The 19,549-nt window shown below is 35.5% G+C and overlaps 1 protein-coding gene across 5 annotated transcripts in view; it reads left to right on the top strand.

The window, feature by feature from the left end:
- PHF3 (PHD finger protein 3) overlaps positions 1 to 19,488 on the top strand; it is a 49,881-nt gene extending 30,393 nt beyond the window's left edge. For all 5 annotated transcript variants that reach the window (XM_054280640.1, XM_054280638.1, XM_054280637.1 and 2 more), the window contains 12 exons: positions 3,360 to 3,684; positions 4,725 to 4,902; positions 6,414 to 6,555; positions 6,682 to 6,838; positions 7,878 to 7,994; positions 9,666 to 9,797; positions 10,224 to 10,356; positions 10,844 to 11,036; positions 12,590 to 12,737; positions 13,846 to 13,935; positions 15,103 to 15,298; positions 16,444 to 19,488. In XM_054280640.1, coding sequence (XP_054136615.1) covers positions 3,360 to 3,684; positions 4,725 to 4,902; positions 6,414 to 6,555; positions 6,682 to 6,838; positions 7,878 to 7,994; positions 9,666 to 9,797; positions 10,224 to 10,356; positions 10,844 to 11,036; positions 12,590 to 12,737; positions 13,846 to 13,935; positions 15,103 to 15,298; positions 16,444 to 18,614 — 3,982 coding nt within the window. In that variant the 3' untranslated portion in view covers positions 18,615 to 19,488. The remainder of the gene's footprint in view (positions 1 to 3,359; positions 3,685 to 4,724; positions 4,903 to 6,413; positions 6,556 to 6,681; positions 6,839 to 7,877; positions 7,995 to 9,665; positions 9,798 to 10,223; positions 10,357 to 10,843; positions 11,037 to 12,589; positions 12,738 to 13,845; positions 13,936 to 15,102; positions 15,299 to 16,443) is intronic.
- Positions 19,489 to 19,549: the final 61 nt, after the last annotated feature.

Raw genomic sequence — 19,549 nt, 5'->3', positions numbered from 1 at the left:
TTACTGGTATCAAAATCATTATGTTCTCTCCCAGCCTCAAAAGTGGCAGTTTTGCGTTTGACTAGTGTGGGGAAAAAAGCCCCAGTTAGTAGAAATAGTGAATTTTTTAAGGCAGGCAGCACTAGTGTTTTTATTACCATTTTGTATAACTAGGTTTAAGCAAAATAATTGTAAACAATACATTGTGTTGTATAGAAAAGACATCTTGGATAGATCCTGATTCTTTTTGTAGTCTTGGTTTCTGAATCCTGAATTTTAGTTTTGTTGTGTGTGTTAAAATACAGTGTAACTGAAACCTTGTCCTGAAGACTGGAATGAAGCCAAGTGAATCTTCCATCTTCAGTAGTTTGCTTGAATGACCTCTCTCTTGGTGTGTAGTCTTAGTGAAGAATGATCTTTTCTGAGTGGAATTCATTATAGGGTTCTTTGACTTTTAAGATTTTTATTATTTATTTGATAGACCTGAAAATAAAGATTTAATACTGGATACCTATTCTAGTGCCTTACTTGCACACCATCTCTATTACCCCTCTTAATATGTGTGAGCTAAGCTGAAAAATTCCATATGCTGTCAATTTAAAGTTGAAGGTGGTGCAGCATCTTGTGCATTTTAGTTTAATCTCTTCAACAAATATCCATTTTCTAAATACAAATCAAAAGTTTGTTTTGGTTACTAAATACTGCAATCCATCTTCCTCGTATAACAAATTAGTCTCCGATGCATGAATTTACAACCTGAGGAAAAATTACATATATTTTAATAAAAATTCAATTAATAGCAGTTGTGGTTTCATGATGGTGTATTCTTGGTTTCTTTTTATTTTTGAACCACAGGCATTAATTCCTTAGGACACCAAAACACCCTTTTAAGCATGATGCTTTGGCTGTGTGGTTTGAATTTATTTCAGCTTTTGCAGAAAATCTCACATGGGGAATTTTTGTAACCAGTTTCATTGTTCCCAGAGCTTTGCTAGTATTTTATTGCAGAGGTACAAGATGTGTTCTGTGTAAAGCACCCACTGTGGACCTTTGCAGTTATGAAATAGGGACTCACCTTGTATTTCCTGCCCATGCATGTTTAGCTCCAAGCTCTCTGAAAGGAGCAAAGAGCTTTGTGTAGCAGTCCTGTTGCTTCTTTCTTGTTTTTCTGTTGTGTTTATAAATGCTGTAGTGTTACTCTGCTGAGACCATCAGAAGTAATTGTGCCATAACATTACCTTTCTTGTTTTTGCAATTTGCTGGAACATGAATCTGGAGAGATTGAGATACTGACAAAACATGAAGGAACCTCTGCCTTTCTAAATAAAATTACGAAGTAGATGGGCAGATGCTGTTTGCTAGTGACAAGTAATACTATTAATGTACTTGCAGCTCAGAAAAAGAAAATTCAAAAGGAGAAAGTATTTTTCTTCCCAAACTATTTTAAAAACCAGTTTCTTCAAATCTAGCAAACATCATCATAGGCTTTTTCTCAATCTGATGGACCTCTAAAACTTCTCAGACTCATTTTGTATCAAAATTATATTTTCGTCAGCAGAATGTAATCCTGACATATTTTGAGTAGGGAGGGACAGAACATCCAGTTATTTCTTCTTTTGTTTCAAATGTCTGCTGTTAATAAGAGCTTTCATCTCTGAGGTAACAGCAATTTTTGAATACAATACCTGCATCAAGCCACCTGGAACATTGATTTACAGTTCTCGACAATGAGAGTTGCTGTAAGCACATCCTGTAATGTTTATATGGTTCCACCAAGTAGGTAAGTCAGCAGATAGCAGGTAGCCTGAGTGGGGGCATACCTAAGTGAGGTATCATTTTGCTTGGAATCACCTTATGGAAGAGATTATAAGGTATTAGGTTAAAGAAATAGGGTTTGTAGGTCAGCATATTTAGCTCTTAAATATATTGCTGAAGTGATCAGATTTTAATGAATTACTTTTTAAGTCAGGTCTGTCTTCTGTGAAATTCAAAATCTAGGAATTCAGTAAATAATTTTTTAGTGTTACCAAAGAACTTCTGTGTTCTTTAATACACTTGCAGTCTTTCTGGATTTTCTTCATCTGGACTATATGTTAAAGTACATATCTTGAATATAGTTTATGTAAGTATAAAACAAAATGAAAATAAGAAATAAAAATTGAACAATAAAACCCAAACAAACAAAAACACACACGAAAACCCACAAGCAATCCCTGCCCCCCCCACCCCTGACCCTTCAAAAATATGAAAGGGGAAGGAGAATAGAAATGGATATCACAAGAGATCTTCCTGCATCATTTGAAAGCTGTCCTTGGTGCTATGTTCATTATTTGTAAAAAATAATTCCTACCACATTAGTCTCCTGAAGTAATTGATTTTTAGCCTGTGAAACTTTGAAATTCCACATCATTCCCAAATACTTGAACTGGAAATTGTACCTATCGTGCAATTAGGTGTTCATTATACCTGATGAAGTTTTCAAAATGCTTCCACAAAATAGAAATCATGCTTTTATTTTAGACCAGGTGATCTTTGCAGTGAAAGTACAATCTGTATTAAAGTTGGTTCTGCTTTTAAAATAACGCAGTTAAGTGAGTTGAAGGGTGTCCATTAAAAAGATGGTCATTTTGGTATTTGAAACATTCTTTAAATAACTTAGCTCTGAATAAAATGGCAGAGTAGCACAAAACTGTGTACCACGTTTAAACAAAAACAGTCACTGCAAGCTAGACTGGTGGTTTTGGAAGCCAAACTCCTGGCCCATATTCACCAGTAAAGAGAATGAAAAGCAGCTTTCTAGAAATAATTCAGTAGTAATGCTCTAAGGAATGAGATGTAAGATACCAACTAATTTAGAATAGGTTGATATACCCATTGTGTTTGTCAGAACATTTATAGACCTCATGCTGCTGTGGAAGATTGCAGCTGCTGATGTGTTTGTGATGAATGATAACAATCATATTTGTAGGAAAGCAAGGATAATATCTTGCAAGAAAATTTTCAAGTATTTTCAAACAAATTTACTGAGAGTTGCTGGATTTTTGGTTTTGATTTTTAACATTCTTAAGAACATTAATAGTAATTTGAAAAGAAGCTTGTTAGGGTTTGGAAGCAAATTACACAAGCACAGAGAGATTTGATAGTCTCTTGGACTATTGTAAAAAGCAAAAAGGGAAAAAAAAACCTTTTGGGAAGACCATACCATGTCGTAAGGCTGGAGATGGATGTAAAGCACGAAAGAAAATCACTCACTAGGTAAGAACAAATAATTGAGATGCACAGATCAAAGCTATTATGATACATCCTGCTGAAGGTGCTCTATCTTCTGTCATAGTCTTCTTTCACAGTTTTCACTGACTTTTATCTCACTTTGTTTTCAGGTTTATGGTAGGTTGTGGTAGATGTGATGATTGGTTTCATGGTGATTGTGTTGGACTGAGCCTTTCTCAAGCACAGCAGATGGGTGAAGAAGATAAAGAGTATGTGTGTGTGAAATGCTGTGCGGAAGAAGACAAAAAAATGGAGTGCTTTGATCAAAATGTACCAGATACTCAAGTGAAACCTGAGCATAAAGAAGAAAAAGCAATTGAGTCTGAAAAACTGGCGGTGTCAAAGCAAACACCTACTTGTAATCTAAATACAGCGGCTGAAAAAATGAAGCAGACGGAGGACACTGGGAAGCACAAAGTCAAAATCTTCAGACGGGTGAGTCTTATTTAATGTTTTAAGTTCTCTTAATTTCTGGGGTTAGAAGGTTTCTGCCTTGTGCCGTTGCCAATTAATAGACCATGTTTCAGTCATCTTTGTGAATCTAATTTAAATTATTTGCAAAGTTACTTCATCTTCTGAGTGGCTTGACTCTTTCAAGAGGGTATTGCTGAACTCTTTTTTATTTTGAGCAGGGATAAGTTCATGTAATATGCATATAGAACATCCTGAGTTGGAAGTGACACATGAAGATCATTGAAGTCCTACTCCTGTATATGTATATAAACCTATATATACAGGTGTACAAAGAAATGGTGAAGAACCTAGTGCATTTTTCTTTCAGATTGCTAAATGTGTTATAGGACATCTGTCAGTTTGCTGTGTGTTATGAGTTGCAGATAAACAACAGGAAACAATACAGCAACAGTATTTTAGTTTTTGATTGGTTTTATTTCAGATTGTATATAGAAAGGAATGCCTAGTGCTTTGATTGGAGTTTTTCTACTTTTTGTCTAATTGTACTAACCAAAGGATAATTTACCAAAGATTATTGAGACAATTCTTCAGTTTGTTAGTATATAATGTCATATTCATGATAACATAATCGTCAGTAAGCTTTTCTTATTTCTGAGAAGTAGTATTGAAATTCTGGAATGTGAACTGTTCTTTTTAATTTTAATTTACATATGCTTTCTAAACATCCCTGACCTTTGTGGCTAAAACTGGTTAAGGGATGTTCATCGGTATCCCTGACTTTTCAAAATAACTGCAAACTTAGTGGTTGTCAACACAGAGTTTAAATGCAAATTGTCTGTTCCGTATCTTGAGCCAATATTTAAAAGAGATTGTTAAGCAATGCTTGGCAGTAATTTGGGATATTGTTCGGTAATTCTTTAGAAAATTATATGGTGATACATACATCCAGGGGATACATTGTACAGTGTAAAAAGGAAAAAATGGGAAAAATATGTAGTAATTATGTAAACGTTGATTGTAGCATTCAGTAGCATGCTAACATGTGTAAATGTTTCTTTCAGGAATCTGGGGATGGGAAGAATTTACCAGAGTCCAGAGACTCTGATACTAAAAAAGGGCAGCATGTTCCTGCTCGGAAGGGATCACAAACTACTGCAATTCCTCGGCGGTCCCCTGAAGATAAAAATGAAAAAATAAGTAAAGAATCCCTTAGTACAATGGAAAGGTCCACAAAATCAGGTACCATGGGAATGTCCTCCATGCTGCAGTTCACATCTGTGTACAGTGAAGGATAATCCCTTTCTTCATAGCATCAGTTTTTCAAATCATGTTCCATAGAAGAGCTGTTTGTATCCGTAACATTTATGATCTTTATTTCTCAATTCTTTTTCAGTTTTATTTAGTAGGTAGATGTGTCCTAGATAGATGTGTGTTTCTGTTTCAATAGTAGAGGATGCTCACATGATCAAAAGTGTGAGAAAAAGTACAGAGACATCTCTATTAAAATTTATTTTATATTGTATGAGACTTTAAAATACTCTTTCATAAAATAGTATGAAATGCTTCGTATGCATAGAGCTGGTTTAATTGTTGTATAAATTGTATTTTGACTTACTGATGTCTTTTGATAATAATTAGCAAATTGACAATCTTGTCAACTCATTTCAGAGGGGAACATTATATTACTTGCTGAGTCATCGGATTTTCATTTAAACTTCATTTGAAAGGTTGCCGGGACATATTTACCCTCCCAGCAACCTTTGTCCTCTCCCCAGCTCCCTTCCAGGAAGCATTTTTCTTCTAAGGTCATTATAATGTGAAGTTGTTGTAATTTGGGACAGAAATCTCAGCAGCAAAGCTAATGAGATTTTTTGTGAGAACTGCGTCTTTTACTCTGAAACTCAAGCTTTGAATTTTTGTCTAAAAATACATAACTTAGCTCCTCTGGTCTTTTGCCAGTGCTGATGTATTCTAGAAGTTTTTATCAGTCTTCAGTTTGTTATTTTTTTTTTCTGACTATAAAATGAAAAAATTAATATTATTTAGTTCCCATTTCTTCCCTAAATTGAAAGGTGCTGCTCAAAATTAGTGACATGTTCACATGCTGACACAAATGAGCAGCAATTTTCAGTTGACTGTCTGAAAATTAGTAATTTTTCTTTAATGATTTTAGTTTGATTAGTCTTACCCATTATTTGAATTATTTATGACACAAACCTTACAATGACCTTGAATGCTACCTGAATCAGATGAGATTATTACAGTTGAAATAATTTTGATGGCTAACAGACGCAGAAATGCTAAGTTTAATGTAAAATGGTATTTTAAAGTAAAGCTTATTATGCTTATATGCACTTCATAGTATATTATTTCTTAGTTTGTTCATTAAAAAATGAATCTATGCTGTTACAAAAATTTAGAGTCCAAAATCATACTTAAGATCAAGCTAATGAGCACTGGTCATCTTAATTTGGTGTAGATGAAAATACTGCAAATCAAAGTGCAAACTCCCTGTTTCTGCTAAGGAAGTTTTTTTTCTGGATTAATCTAAGTAACATAAAATCCAAACCAAAGAAGAAAAAAACCCCAACCAAACACAAACCATCCATCCTAGGGGTCCAGTCCTTCTTCTTGAGGATCAATTCTTAGCAATTTAAAAATAAAATTTCATGAAAATTATTCCATCAGCAGCAAAAATTTCTAAATAAACCTACTTGAGTATTTTACAGTTTTTAACTGTGTTTTGGTAGGTGTGCATGAGAAACAAGAAATTAAGAAAAAGAAAAATGAGAAAGGATCCAGTAGTGCAACACACCTGCCAGCTTCCAAGCCTTCTGCTGATCAGATAAGACAAAGTGTTAAGCAGTCTCTTAAGGAAATTCTTATGAAAAGGTAAAGATATATTAAGAAATGAAATTATTTATTTGTATTTATAAATATTTTCCTTTGGAAGGCAAAGGAAAAACTGTTAAATATTTGGATGCATTTTGTAATTTTTGCCATTGTGTCCTCTTATAGATTGACAGACTCCAGTTTAAAGATTCCTGAGGAGAGAGCAGCAAAAGTTGCCACAAGGATTGAAAGAGAGCTATATTCTTTTTTTCGAGACACTGATGCGAAGTATAAGAACAAATACAGAAGTTTAATGTTCAATCTGAAAGATCCTAAAAATAATGTATGTGTGATTTGTCTGTTGTCCTTTGCAGAAGTCCTTGATTTGCTGTAGATTTAAGGAACAATCTTCAATCTAGAAGCATTATCAATCCTCCTGCAGTTTAACTGGTTTTGGGTTTTCTTTGGGTTTCCTTGGTTTTTTGATGTTGTTTCTTCCTGGGCACTGAGTGTCCTCTGTGTTCTTCCCCATCATCAATTCTCCAACTCCTTGCTCCCAGTGTACAGTTTTTTGTTTGGTTTCAGACTGTAGTAGATACAGTTGGCCAAGTTTGTGTTTCTCTTTACCACTGACATGTTATTTAGATGTTATTCCTGTCCCCCCCATAATTCTTTGCTGTTTACTACACCTACTTTTTTTCTGTTCAAGATCTCCTTACTGTGCTTTTTCACACGTAGATTTCTTAAGCTTCGTCTTCACTCTCTGTTCTGCTTTCTTTGAGCCCATTATTTAACATCATTCCTCCTCAGCTTCTGTCTTTTGTCTTTTATCAGTTATTCTGATCAAGTCACTTTGTTTATAGTTTTTTGCCATTACAGTGAGACAATTGTAAGAACTACTATCTTAGCTTTCATCTAACAATTAACTTCTGTTTTCTCTTTGCTCATACTGCTAAAGTAGTTGGTTGTCTTTTTTTTACCCTCGGACTTCATTTAGGCAAGAAGCATAGATATCCTCTTTGATAGCATCTTCTCTTTGTTGCATAATGCAGAGGATTTGCACCTTTAAAAACAACAACAGTGAAATGACTGAGTTACTGCTGAGTGGGCATAAAGTCTTTCTCTTTTGAAACAGCAGTTAATTATATGTTTAATCATTAAGGGTACGTGTAGATACATTGTTATGTAGAATAAATGGAGCTCTGGAATTAAGCTTTTCATGTTATAAAATCTAGTACTGCTTCCTGGAGTGGAGATAATTAGAAGCCCACACACTCCATTTAGCTGTACAGAGCATGTTGTATGTTACTTCTCTGATTTATTTCCTGCTGTGAGCTATTTTTTGTCTTGACAGCAACAGTTACTTTTCTTCTTTCTTCTAGATACTATTTAAGAAAGTACTGAAAGGAGAGGTTACTCCAGATCATCTAATAAAAATGAGCCCAGAAGAACTGGCTTCCAAAGAGCTGGCTGCTTGGAGACAGAGAGAAAACAGACATGTGAGATTTGTCAACTTACGTTGTTTATTTGACAGCATGTGTAACTTCTGCTTGCAGGTTAAGTGTATGCAGAAAGAGCAGAATGGATGTTGCAACCAAGCAGGAGGATCTCTGTAATTCATTTAGTACTCAAAACCCGAAGATGTTGTCAGGACAGAAGTGAAAGGAGTGTAGTCAGTTTCAGTTTAGGCATGATTTCTCAAAGCAGAGCGTCACTCTGTGTACTGTGCTGAGTTTAGAAGGAGAAACAGGAATAAGAGGATCTGTATTTTTATAGAAAATTCCTTTTTGTTAGACATTGCTTCATTTATTAGGCATTTAGTCTGACAATAACCGCAGCTGCTTAGAAATAGCCATTAAAAATTTTCTAGTTTGCAAAATCTGGATTTATGTTGACAGGATTTTTGGTATTTATATTCCACATCATAGCATCTAAAAGCACAATGTTGGGTAGTGTAAATTCATCTGTGTGCTCAGAATGAATACTTGGTAATAACTAATTTAGTGGAGTGGGATGCTGTTTTAGAGACTGCAGTATGCTTTGCAATAGTAGTTATTCCTGTGGTTTTTTCCTTGTCATTGCACATTGTGGCTAGACTTGTTTATGAATCATGATAACTTTTTGCTACTTTCTGTGAAAAAACACTTGTTGATTATCTTATTTCAAGGGCCTAGAAAGAATAAAAAGTTTGTGTATTCTGTATCTATCCAAAGCCCAACTTTTGTGGTGGAACTTTTTTACATTTATTTGTACAAACATCAGTGAAATTCTGAAAACAGACCATGCAAAATAAAATTCCACTGCTATGAGAAATATCTTTCCAAAAAAGTGTATGCTGCTCCAAAAATTGCTGAAAGGTCCTAATTATTCCAGAGAAATGCTTCAAAATTTCTAGAAACACGTAAAATAAATAGCGATGTATCACTTAACTATATTTTTCACGTTACTATTTAAGCAAGGCATTGAGACTGCTACTTAATATTTTTTTCTTTTTATTTCCCCGGGATGTTCATAAGTATTGTTGGTATTTTTCAAACAGATAAAGCAATCATAGAATGCTTGTTTCCTTAGTAAATTAAGCTTGAGAATATTTGGCACAGCCAACACAACCTCATCCTGGTGTAGGAAATGGAAGTGTGCTTTAAGAGGCAATATTAGAAATAACGGTTTGTATTTTATTTTATTTTATTGTAAGAAAGCAAAGCGGCAGTGGTATTGGAATTAGCATCTCCATTACTTTTAAAAATACCCTTAAGTTTTTTCTTGAGATGAAGCATTAGGTTTATGTACTAAAAAACAAAATGTTGAAGAATTATACAAATTTGCATATATTTATATTCTACATTGTCCCTATTATGATGGGAAAATAATGGATGTATTTTTTTCTTTAGCTCTTGGGAAATCAGAATTATCAGTATTTTAATTCAGTGTTGAAGGTTTGCTTTATAACTTATTTAAATGCATGCCTGGTAAGTACTTGCTGCTACGCTGTAGGAGAAGTTAGGCTGTTTCCCTGTTTGTTTTATGAAACTACTTGACACTTGCAAAATAAGAATGTATTACTTTTCTTCCTAGAGGGTTCCTAATTGCAATACTGTTATCTCTTACATTTTTGAATTTCCAAATTTTACTGTATGGGAGTAATTACACATAACTACTTGTTTTCACAGACAATTGAAATGATTGAGAAAGAGCAGAGGGAGGTTGAAAGAAGACCTATCACAAAAATTACTCACAAAGGAGAAATAGAAATTGAAAGTGAGACGCCAATGAAAGAACAAGAAGAAGTAATGGAAATTCAGGTAGAAAAGAAAGCATGGCACTACAGTGTGTTTAGTACATAGGCAATATGGTTGTGAGGTGTTTTGTTTATGATTCTGTTGTTCAAGTCTATAATTATCTGATAGTTTTTCTTTTATCTTTATTGACTTCTTGGCCTGGTGATTTTGTTGGTTTCTTTCCTTCTGTGTTGTGTCTGTGACTGTATGATGAATTCTGGCAGTAGTAGAAATTAGAAAATATTCTAAATGATACCTGAATATATTTGAAAATACCAATTAGTTATTGTAATGAATTTGAAGATTTTTTGATAGAATTTTAGGCTATGCAGCTGAAGGAAGAGCCATATGTCTGAAGGGAGGAAAATGCCATAAAACTGTTAAACAATATTAGGAATATTAACAGAGGAATTAAAAAAGCCTAACTCAAATGTGTTTGATTTTTCTTAGGAACCTAATACGAAGTTGTTTGAGAAGTCAGAAGAAGCTGAAAAGGATAAAGAAATAAATGAATCTGCATCTCCAGACACCACAAGTCAACATAAAAATCATCTCTTCGATCTAAACTGCAAAATCTGCATAGGTAATTTGGGAAAGCACATGAAAATAAACAGATGGCACTTCTATAATTTGATGATCATAAATCCCAATATACCTCAAGAATTTAAATAAATGTGGGTTTTTATGTAGTTTGCTGACAAAGTTATGGAAGGAATGTTTTACTTCATCATTTACAAAAGAGGATTAAAAGGATAGTCTATTGGCATAAACTTGTCTTCTTTTAAAAAAACAGCTTCAGAGAGTGCAATCCCTATGGTGGATGTACATACTACTGTTGATTCCTCATTTCTTCATCCTATGCCATCGCAGTGCCAAAAATTATGTTTAGTACTGCATAAACATATACAATGTAATAATTTATGCAGGGTAAAATATGTGTAAAATACGTATCCTATCCCACTTCAGTGGCTATATGTAGTATTTTTGATGTGTCTTCCTTGTATTCAGAGAAGGTCCTCTTTTTGTTTCTTTAATAAAAAATGAAACCCCTTGTGCTTCATTTTCTGCAGGCAGAATGGCACCACCTACTGATGATGTGTCAGGGAAGAAGGTGAAGGTGTCTGTCGGGGTTGCACGGAAACAGTCCGACAATGAAGCAGAGAGCATTGCAGATGCACTCTCCTCCACATCAAGTATTTTAGCTTCAGAATTACTGGAAGATGATAAGCAAGACTCATCAAAGTCATTCACACCTCTCCCAAAGTAATATAAGCTGTAGAAACAATACTTTAAAATGAAAGACATTATTAATCTTGTTAAGCTATTACATCTAAAGCTACTTTTTTAATAGTGTTTCATTGATCCATTTGGGTGCTTGAAGTCGTACACATGTGGTTGTGATTGCAAACTTCTAATTACCACATAATTTACTTTTCCCAAAAAGCCAATATTTTCTGGTGCAGCAAGGTTTAAAAAGATCATCTTATTACATATTCATATTACAAAAAATCAGTATATAAATTTCATATTGTCTTTTGCTGTTAAGGCACATAGTGTACATATTGTGCTGCATTTAAATAAGTGTGTCTTTGTATAAGTGTATATATAAATTCAGGGAATTTGATATTGCTCTAAACAGAGCATTTACACTGATAATTCAGGCTAGTTTGAAATTCCAAAGTAGTGCTTTTCTAGAAATGGCAGATAACAGCATATCAGCAGCTTGTTTGATGTTTTCTGTATTTGCTGTCAGCTCTCTCTTCATTTTCTTCCACACTCTGCTACTCACTAAAAAGGAAATTGCAGTTTATGAGGGTCTTTCTTTTTGGTATGAGGGAGGCTTTTCGAGAAAAACATCCACTTCCAATTATTTAGAATTGACCAGAGTTCATGCTGAAATTTTGTCTTTATCAGGACAGTGTGATCTTTTACCAAGGATAGTGAACTTTGGTTTTTGAATAGCTTACAGCAAGTTCAAGGTAATTTCCAGTGTCGACAGAAATAAACATTGGTTACAGTGTTACTGTAACAATGCAACATCTGGTACTGCTGGGCAGCTTAAAACTGTTAATAGCATGCCTAGAATATTTTGATAGCAACATGTTGGGAAATGTTGAAATGTGTAGTCTTTTTCATAAGGAATCTCTCAGGTTGAGAAACACTCTCCTGTGAAAATATTTAAGTCATCCCATTAATTTTTTTCATCTGCTTTGTTGAAAAAACTGAGGCTTTTTTTCAAAGGCAGGAAAAACAGTTTTTTACAGGTGGAATTAGGAGGAGGCACTCACAGAAGGTGTGGAAGTGGTGCATAGATGAGAAGACATGAGGAGCCAGCTTGTGGTACAAAGAGAGAGCAGGGTGACACGGGCATTCAGGTGGTGGACAGACGGTGGCACAAGATGTAGGAGTTGGGAAAGCAGTATAGGCCAGCAGGCAGTGTGTTTTCATCTTTTACCTGTGGCAGGGGAACATCTCTCTGGCTCTGCAGCACCTGTGAGCGTTTGTGTCCTCTTCAGTATAGAGAATTGTAGATAATTCTCAGACAAAACAACTTCTCTGTTTTTAAAAAATACTGACTAGGGAATTAATGTGCTGCTCATCTGACTATTCCTGTACCATAGATCTACTCTACTGGAAGATTAGAAACATGGTTGTCTGCCTGTCTTTTTTCGTTAAACCTTCAGTATGTTTAACAGAAAAAAAAAATTCTTTATAATACTACATTTCTCTGATAAAGAAAAATTAGGATTTACCCTGTCTTGCATGCTGTATCATGTTGTAAACTGAGTGGGTTTTTTGTTTGTCCTTTTTTTTAGGTCAGAAACGCCTGGTACTGTGGAATGTGAAAGTCTGTTTCTGGCACGCCTGAATTTCATCTGGAAGGGCTTTATCAATATGCCTTCAGTAGCAAAATTTGTTATTAAGGCTTATCCAGTTTCTGGCTCCTTTGAGTATTTAACAGAGGTATTTATATTTATTGAAAAGAATGAATGAACAATCCATTTATTAATTTTACCAACTTACTTACCTTGTAGGCTAGTATTAGTATAATGATGGAAGACAGTGAGGCATGATCATTTTACTGAATGAAGTATTTGTGGGAGGACATTGGTTAAGTTCTATATTTGTAAGTCAAGCATTATTCATTACATGAACCTCTTGTTCATCTTCCTATCTATAACAGAAACCTGCGTAATGGAGTTTTTTTGGTTTTTTATTTTTTTGCCCATCTGGTAGCAGTTCTGGTCCTAACCTTGCATTGTGACTCAGTTGTCCCTGAAAAAAAACGTTCATGTAACATTCTCTTCTGTGTCTGAGAGACTGGAAAAGCATCTAACTGCTTATAATAGTTGTCTTCGTGTCACAAAATAAAGATCAGAGAGCTTATAAGGCACAGTTTTCCTTCTTGACAGCTGCACAGGATGCATCAGCCTTCTAATTAAAAGAACTTAGGTCTTCTGTTAATAAGATTATTTTTACTTTGCTGTAGATCTTCAGGGAAATGCAGGCCATGCAGTAATCCTTAATACTAAAGGATTGTTATATAAGTATCATACACTTTTCAAAGCTCTCTTTTCAGAAAAAAAATATTTTTCTGAAAGTCTGTTTATTTTGCTTGGGAACAGTGAACTCAGTAGTATCCAAGAATTTACATCTTTATATACATGCACGTGTAGGTTATATTTTCCCCTCATGATAGAAGATTTTGAAAGTTTATTGTGAACATAGGTGTGGAGCTGTCATTGTGGTGTGATGTGATGGATAGCTTGAGTGTTACCACAGCACAGTAATGTTTGCAGTTAATGTTACCAGAAAGGATAAATTTTGCAAGGTATAGATGAATAGTATTGAATGATAACTAATTCATTATGTATTGGTAACTTCATACTGAAAATCTAAAATGTCCAAAATTTAATTTTGTTCTTCTGTTGTAACTTTTACTGATATTTTTAAATTACAATTTAAGAAATAAAAAAACTAAGTATGTTTTGAATTTTATGAAACAGATACTGGATGAAGGACATAGCACAATATTTATTTGGATTCACGTTTCTGTTTTCCTTTCTCATAGGATTTACCTGATAGTATTCAAGTAGGTGGCAGGATATCTCCCCACACTGTCTGGGATTATGTAGAAAAAATCAAAGCTTCAGGGACCAAGGTAAGAATTTTACCTAGTAAAGACTTGCTGCTTAATATGCATCTTAGTCATCCTAAAGATACTTAATTCTTTTCTCTTTGAAACATTTGCAAAATATGTGAACTTTAGGAGTATCTCATGGTTATGTTGAATGGGATGAGTGACAGCTGCTGGCATTTTTTTTCCTGCCTAACCTTAAACTGTCAGCTGCTGTTTGAGAATACCTGTCTTTGTTTTTCACAGTAACTCATCAGAAATGTTTGGATACCACTTCACATCTCAGTTCTTTCAGTAGGGTTACATTGTGCAAAACCATCTCAGCGGCTCTTTGCTAAACTTGTCCCACTGTGTGCCAGTAGTCCTTATGCTGGGGAGCCCAAAACTTGAAAGTCCTTTCCAGGTGATGTCTCACAAGTGCTGGATAGAAAGAAATAGCCATTTCCCTTGGTGTGCTGACTGCTTTGATTCTGACAGCCGGATTGCAGTAGGCCTTCTTGGTATGGATGCATCACCAGTTCATACTGGGCTCGTCCACCAGGATCCCCACATCATTTTATGCCAAGCTGTTTTCCAGCCAGTCAGTCCCCCAGTCAGCTCTGGTGCTTGGGGTTACTTCAGCTCAAAGTGCAAGATTTTGCATTTTGCCTTTGCTGACATTGACAAAGTTTGGCCTGTTATTTCAGCCTGCCTAGATGCCATCTTAGTTTTTTGCAGAGGCTCTTCTGTCCAATCTTCCAGGCTGTTCAAACAGCATCAGCTCCTGAGCTGGGCTTTGGGCATAATTCTGGGATCTGAATACTTGTCTTCCACTATTATTAATGGATGTCTTGGACACAACAGAATACAAAACACAGCTTGCTAGTAATGTTAAGGGTACAGACTGGAGTAATTCATTGGAAACTGGCAAGCTTCCCTGAAACTTGTTATTTAGCTGTCTGTTAAAATATTGGCTCTTTTGTCACATTCTTCAATTAATTTTTTCATACTAAGTGCTTTCTACTTGCTTTATCTAGTTCTGAATTATTTTTGGCCCTGTTTCTGCTCCTTCTGTCTCTTCTGTTCTCTGCCATTTTGGCATAGCTTTTTCTCCTCAGCACCGTTCTTTTAAATAAAGAGCAGTCAGTAAAAAAATAACATTTCACAGAAAAATATTCTTGACCATCCTTTTCCCTCTCATTCTGTGAACAGGAGATCTGCGTGGTTCGTTTTACCCCGGTAACCGAAGAAGATCAGATCTCCTATGCATTGCTGTTCGCCTATTTCAGCAGTAGAAAACGTTACGGTGTAGCGGCCAATAATATGAAGCAAGTGAAAGATTTGTACCTCATCCCTTTAGGTTCCTCAGATAAAGTCCCTCATCACCTTGTGCCTTTTGATGGGCCTGGTAAGTACAGCTTGGAATTTGGAATTTTATGATCATAACACTACTTAAAGAAGTTGGCAATAAGAGGAAATGAAATTTAAAAATGCTATTTTATTCAAATATGGAATGAGTTTTCCATAGTATTATTATATTAGTTTCCTTGAAAAGATATTAATTTCCCCTTGCTAGATTATTGTGATACTTCAAAGATGAAAAGATTAGTGTTTACAACCTTGTTTTATGTCTGCTACCTTCTTTCTCTAACACAGGAGGCTTTGTAGGTTTCAATGTCAGTAAACTGAGTTACATAAGTGGACTATGGTAGAAGGCATAAGTTCCAAATTGGTACTCTCAATTTAAACTAGTATTTTTCATTATTTTAATTGTTTTTATGTTTTTTCTCAAGTATTCCAAAGTTCCTTACCAAAAAATACATTGAAAGTTTAAAACATATATGGGCAAGGAAAAGAAGCTCTTGAAATGATCTGTGTACACTTGAGTTGATCTGTGTATGCTTGAGTTACTTTACATCAGTTTATCTTGGTTATAAAAATTTGTGGATAATATTTCTTTTTGAGATAGGCAGGGCCAAAATGAAGAGAGAATGAGCTAGAACTATTTTCTTTTGCCATTATATGGAACAAAATAGATGGTGAGGAGATGGGTAATAGTATGCTTTGAAACACAGCACCTTTCCTGGAATGAGGGAAACATTTCTGAAATTTTTCCTGGTAAATCTTTGAAGGAGTATGTCTAATACAAATTGATGGGGAGACTTTTTGTTTGCAAGTGTTCTGTTTACTTTTTTTTCCCCCTATTATACTTTGCTACCACTGTTACCATGTTGTAGCTGAGTTAGACTGATGTTTAACTTCCGTGCTGATTCTGATGAGATTAGATGTCCTATCTGTCTCATATTCTCTGTTTGGAAGTTATAGTGTACTTGAACCAATCTTAAGTTGCAGTGCTTGAAGTCATACTTTTAATACTGGAAATATATTTTTTTATTATTTTAAGTATTGTTATGACAAGCAGAACAAATTCAAATGCCATAAGATTAATACTTTTGATAGTATATTGTAAGTATATGGGGGTTATTTTTGTTAAAATTATTGCCTTAACCAAAATACAAAGAGATGATAAATTGCTGTTGCAATTTTGTACAGGGATTGAAATACATCGACCAAATTTATTACTGGGATTGATAATTCGCCAGAAGATGAAGAGGCAGATTACTGCTGTTTCAAGTGTAACCAGTAGTTTTGCAGATGAAGCTGCTGAAAATACCTTGAGTAGCTTGCCACCAGAGAAGAAAAGCAAGCCAAGCAAACCTGAAGTCTCACATCATGATTTGGCACTAGAAGAAGAAGAGGAAAATAATTTTTTTAATTCCTTCACAACTGTGCTACACAAGCAGAGAAATAAACCACAGCAGTCTAATACAGACGATGCTCCAGCAGCTATTGAACCGTTGGTGGAAAGTACCAAACATGAACCACCAAAGCCTCTCAGGTTTCTTCCTGGAGTCCTGGTTGGATGGGAAAATCAGCCTTCTACTCTGGAGCTAGCAAATAAACCGTTGCCAGTGGATGATATTCTTCAAAGCCTGTTGGGCACAACAGGGCAGGTGTATGAGCACAGCAAGTCAGAAGCAGGTGCTAGTGAAGACATACCATTATTAAATGAACAGGCAGCCTTGAAAGAAGAAACCATGGATGTTGCTGAGGTAACTGCTGAAGCTGATGAAGCAAAGACTGGTTTGGATGATCCTCAAGAATCCACTAATGCTGCTGCAACTGTGGATGCAGCAGCTGTAGGGACCTCAAGTTCTGCAAGAAGTGCTGGTTCTTTGATAGGGCTGACTCTTAAGGGAAAACCTCCAGATGTCTCCACAGAAGCATTTTTAGCAAATTTGTCTGCTCAGGCACAGAATAAGGAAACTGAAGAAAGTAAAGAAAATGACTCAAAGCGACAGATACCAGACAAAGATAGTGTTGCACAGGAAGTTAGAAGGAGCACAAATTCCAGCTTTTCTTCCTCATCAAATTCAGGAAAAAAGCCCAGTGAGAACAGTGTTAATGTAGGCTCTGCTGAAGGTACTACTGCTAATACCTCTAAATCACCACCATTTATTAATCTTAAAAGAGACCCACGACAGGCAGCTGGACGAAGCCAGCAGACTAATATTTCAGAAAACAAGGATGGAGATGTTAGCAGAAATGAAGACCGACAAAATGTTTCAGGAAATGATCAAGGAGAACCAGAGAATAAACAACTTTCTGGAGAAGGGGGCTTAAACCTGTATCAAAGTGAGGCACAAACCAATGAGACACCGTTCAGTTCAGCTGCAGCTAAGGCAGATAACACAGTTGCATCACAAGCAGAAGATACCAAACACTCACAGGAAGATGGATTGATGCAAAATATTGAAACAGTGAACTCATTTAGAAGAGGACAAGCCGCAACTTCATCTCATTTTGAAACTGAAAACTCTTCTCGTTCTGAATTTATTTCCAAAGTCCCAAGCCCTGTTGCAAGTGGCAGCTTCTCATCTGTTGGACCTCCTCAGCAGAATTTTCAGCATTCTAAATCTAATCCACCTGGATTTCAGTTTCAGGCTCCTGTACCTCATAACTTCCCTCCACAAAACAACCCTATGTTTGGATTTCCTCCTCATTTACCACCTCCGCTTCTTCCTCCTCCTGGCTTTGGTTTTCCTCAAAATCCAATGATGCCATGGCCACCAGTAGCTCATTTATCAGGTCAGCCACAGTATGCCGGACCCATTGCACAAGGGCTACCAGTGGCTCACAAACAATCAAGATTTTTGGGACCAGAAAATTTTTTTCAGAGTAAAGACAGTAGGAGACCAGAAAGACGCCACAGCGATCCTTGGGGCAGAGAAGAACAGCATTTAGAGAGAGGATTCAGTAGAGGAAAAAATGATCGACAAAGACTTTACAGTGAAACCCATCACCAAAAAAAAGACAGACATGAAAAAGAATGGAGCAATGAAAAATACTGGGAGCAAGATTCCGAAAGAAACAGGCGCAGAGACAGAAACCAGGAAAAAGAGAGAGAGCGGAAGAGTAGAGAGGAAGGACAGAGAGACAAAGAAAGAGCGCGATCCCCACACAGTGATAGAGCTGCTGATGGAAAAAGCCCCAGAGAGACTAGAAATCCAGAAAAAAAGACAGAGAAGCCTAAAAGTGATGAACAGGCTCATGAAAAAGATAAGGAGAGGGAGAAAAGCAAAGACAAGCATAGAGAACGAGAAAGTGAAAAGAACAGAGAGAGACATAGGGACCACAGTGACAGAACTAAAAGCAAAAGGTAAAAAGATGCAGGCAGTCTTTTAAAATCCTATTTAAATAAACTGTTAGAGTAATGTCGTAAAACTTTGTATGACAAAAAAAGAGAGCCTGCTAGGATTGTGCCATTGTTTTTTATTCTGTGTTGGTGTTTTGCAGAAACAAGTCTGTGTTTTGGTACCACGCAATGTACCAACACTCATCCTTTTTTTCATTATACCAACTATCGCTAGAAGTAGGAGTTTAATATTTTAAAAATTTTACATTGCTGTATATTCAAAATTTTAAAGATTTCTTTTTATTAATATGCAATAAAGGCTTAGGAATTTTCTTAGCTGAGGAAGTTGGCTTTAGTCAAGTCTGCAATATAGTTGCTGCCTTTGGTAATTTGTGCTCTCTTCTGTTTTAAGATGCCCTGATAATTTTAAAGGTCGTTTTCATACAATACCCTTGTTTTTAAATTGCACTGTTTTTAAAGACTGCAGCAAAGCCTCAGAATCCACATGTTACAACAAAATGTAATATGTTCGGTGGTGTGAAAAGTTTGGGGTTTTTTTCTAAATTATTCAGTAGTACAAAAAAACCTCAAGTGTATTTCGTTATATTGTATTTCAAGTTTTTCCTAAGCATCTGAAGCAGTTTGTGACCAGAAATTGGAAGGCTGAGCTGCTCGAATGTTACTGCTTTAAACTGCACTTGTTTTAATGAGAAAGCATTTCTAACCTAAATTCTTGAAAATTATTTGTAGTAGTAAATTCATTTCTCCCACCATTTTCCATGCTTCAAAAACTTGAATACCTGAGCTTGTACATTACTTTGTGTTTTGCTATCCTTTTTACTGTAAAATGTAAATATTTTAAGGGATATTTTGATTCTAAAATGATAAAACTTTCTCACATACTGTGTGTGTTTGATTTCATAGCTGTGAAACTGTAGGCTAAATGAATACAGAAGGCTGAGT

This window comes from Melozone crissalis, unplaced genomic scaffold (genome assembly GCF_028551555.1).
Source record: "Melozone crissalis strain CALT ecotype California unplaced genomic scaffold, PUWL_Pcris_2 ptg000027l_1, whole genome shotgun sequence".
NCBI classification, from domain to species: domain Eukaryota; kingdom Metazoa; phylum Chordata; class Aves; order Passeriformes; family Passerellidae; genus Melozone; species Melozone crissalis.
Note: the sequence above shows the minus strand (reverse complement) of the source record. Positions and strands in the feature narration are given on the sequence as shown.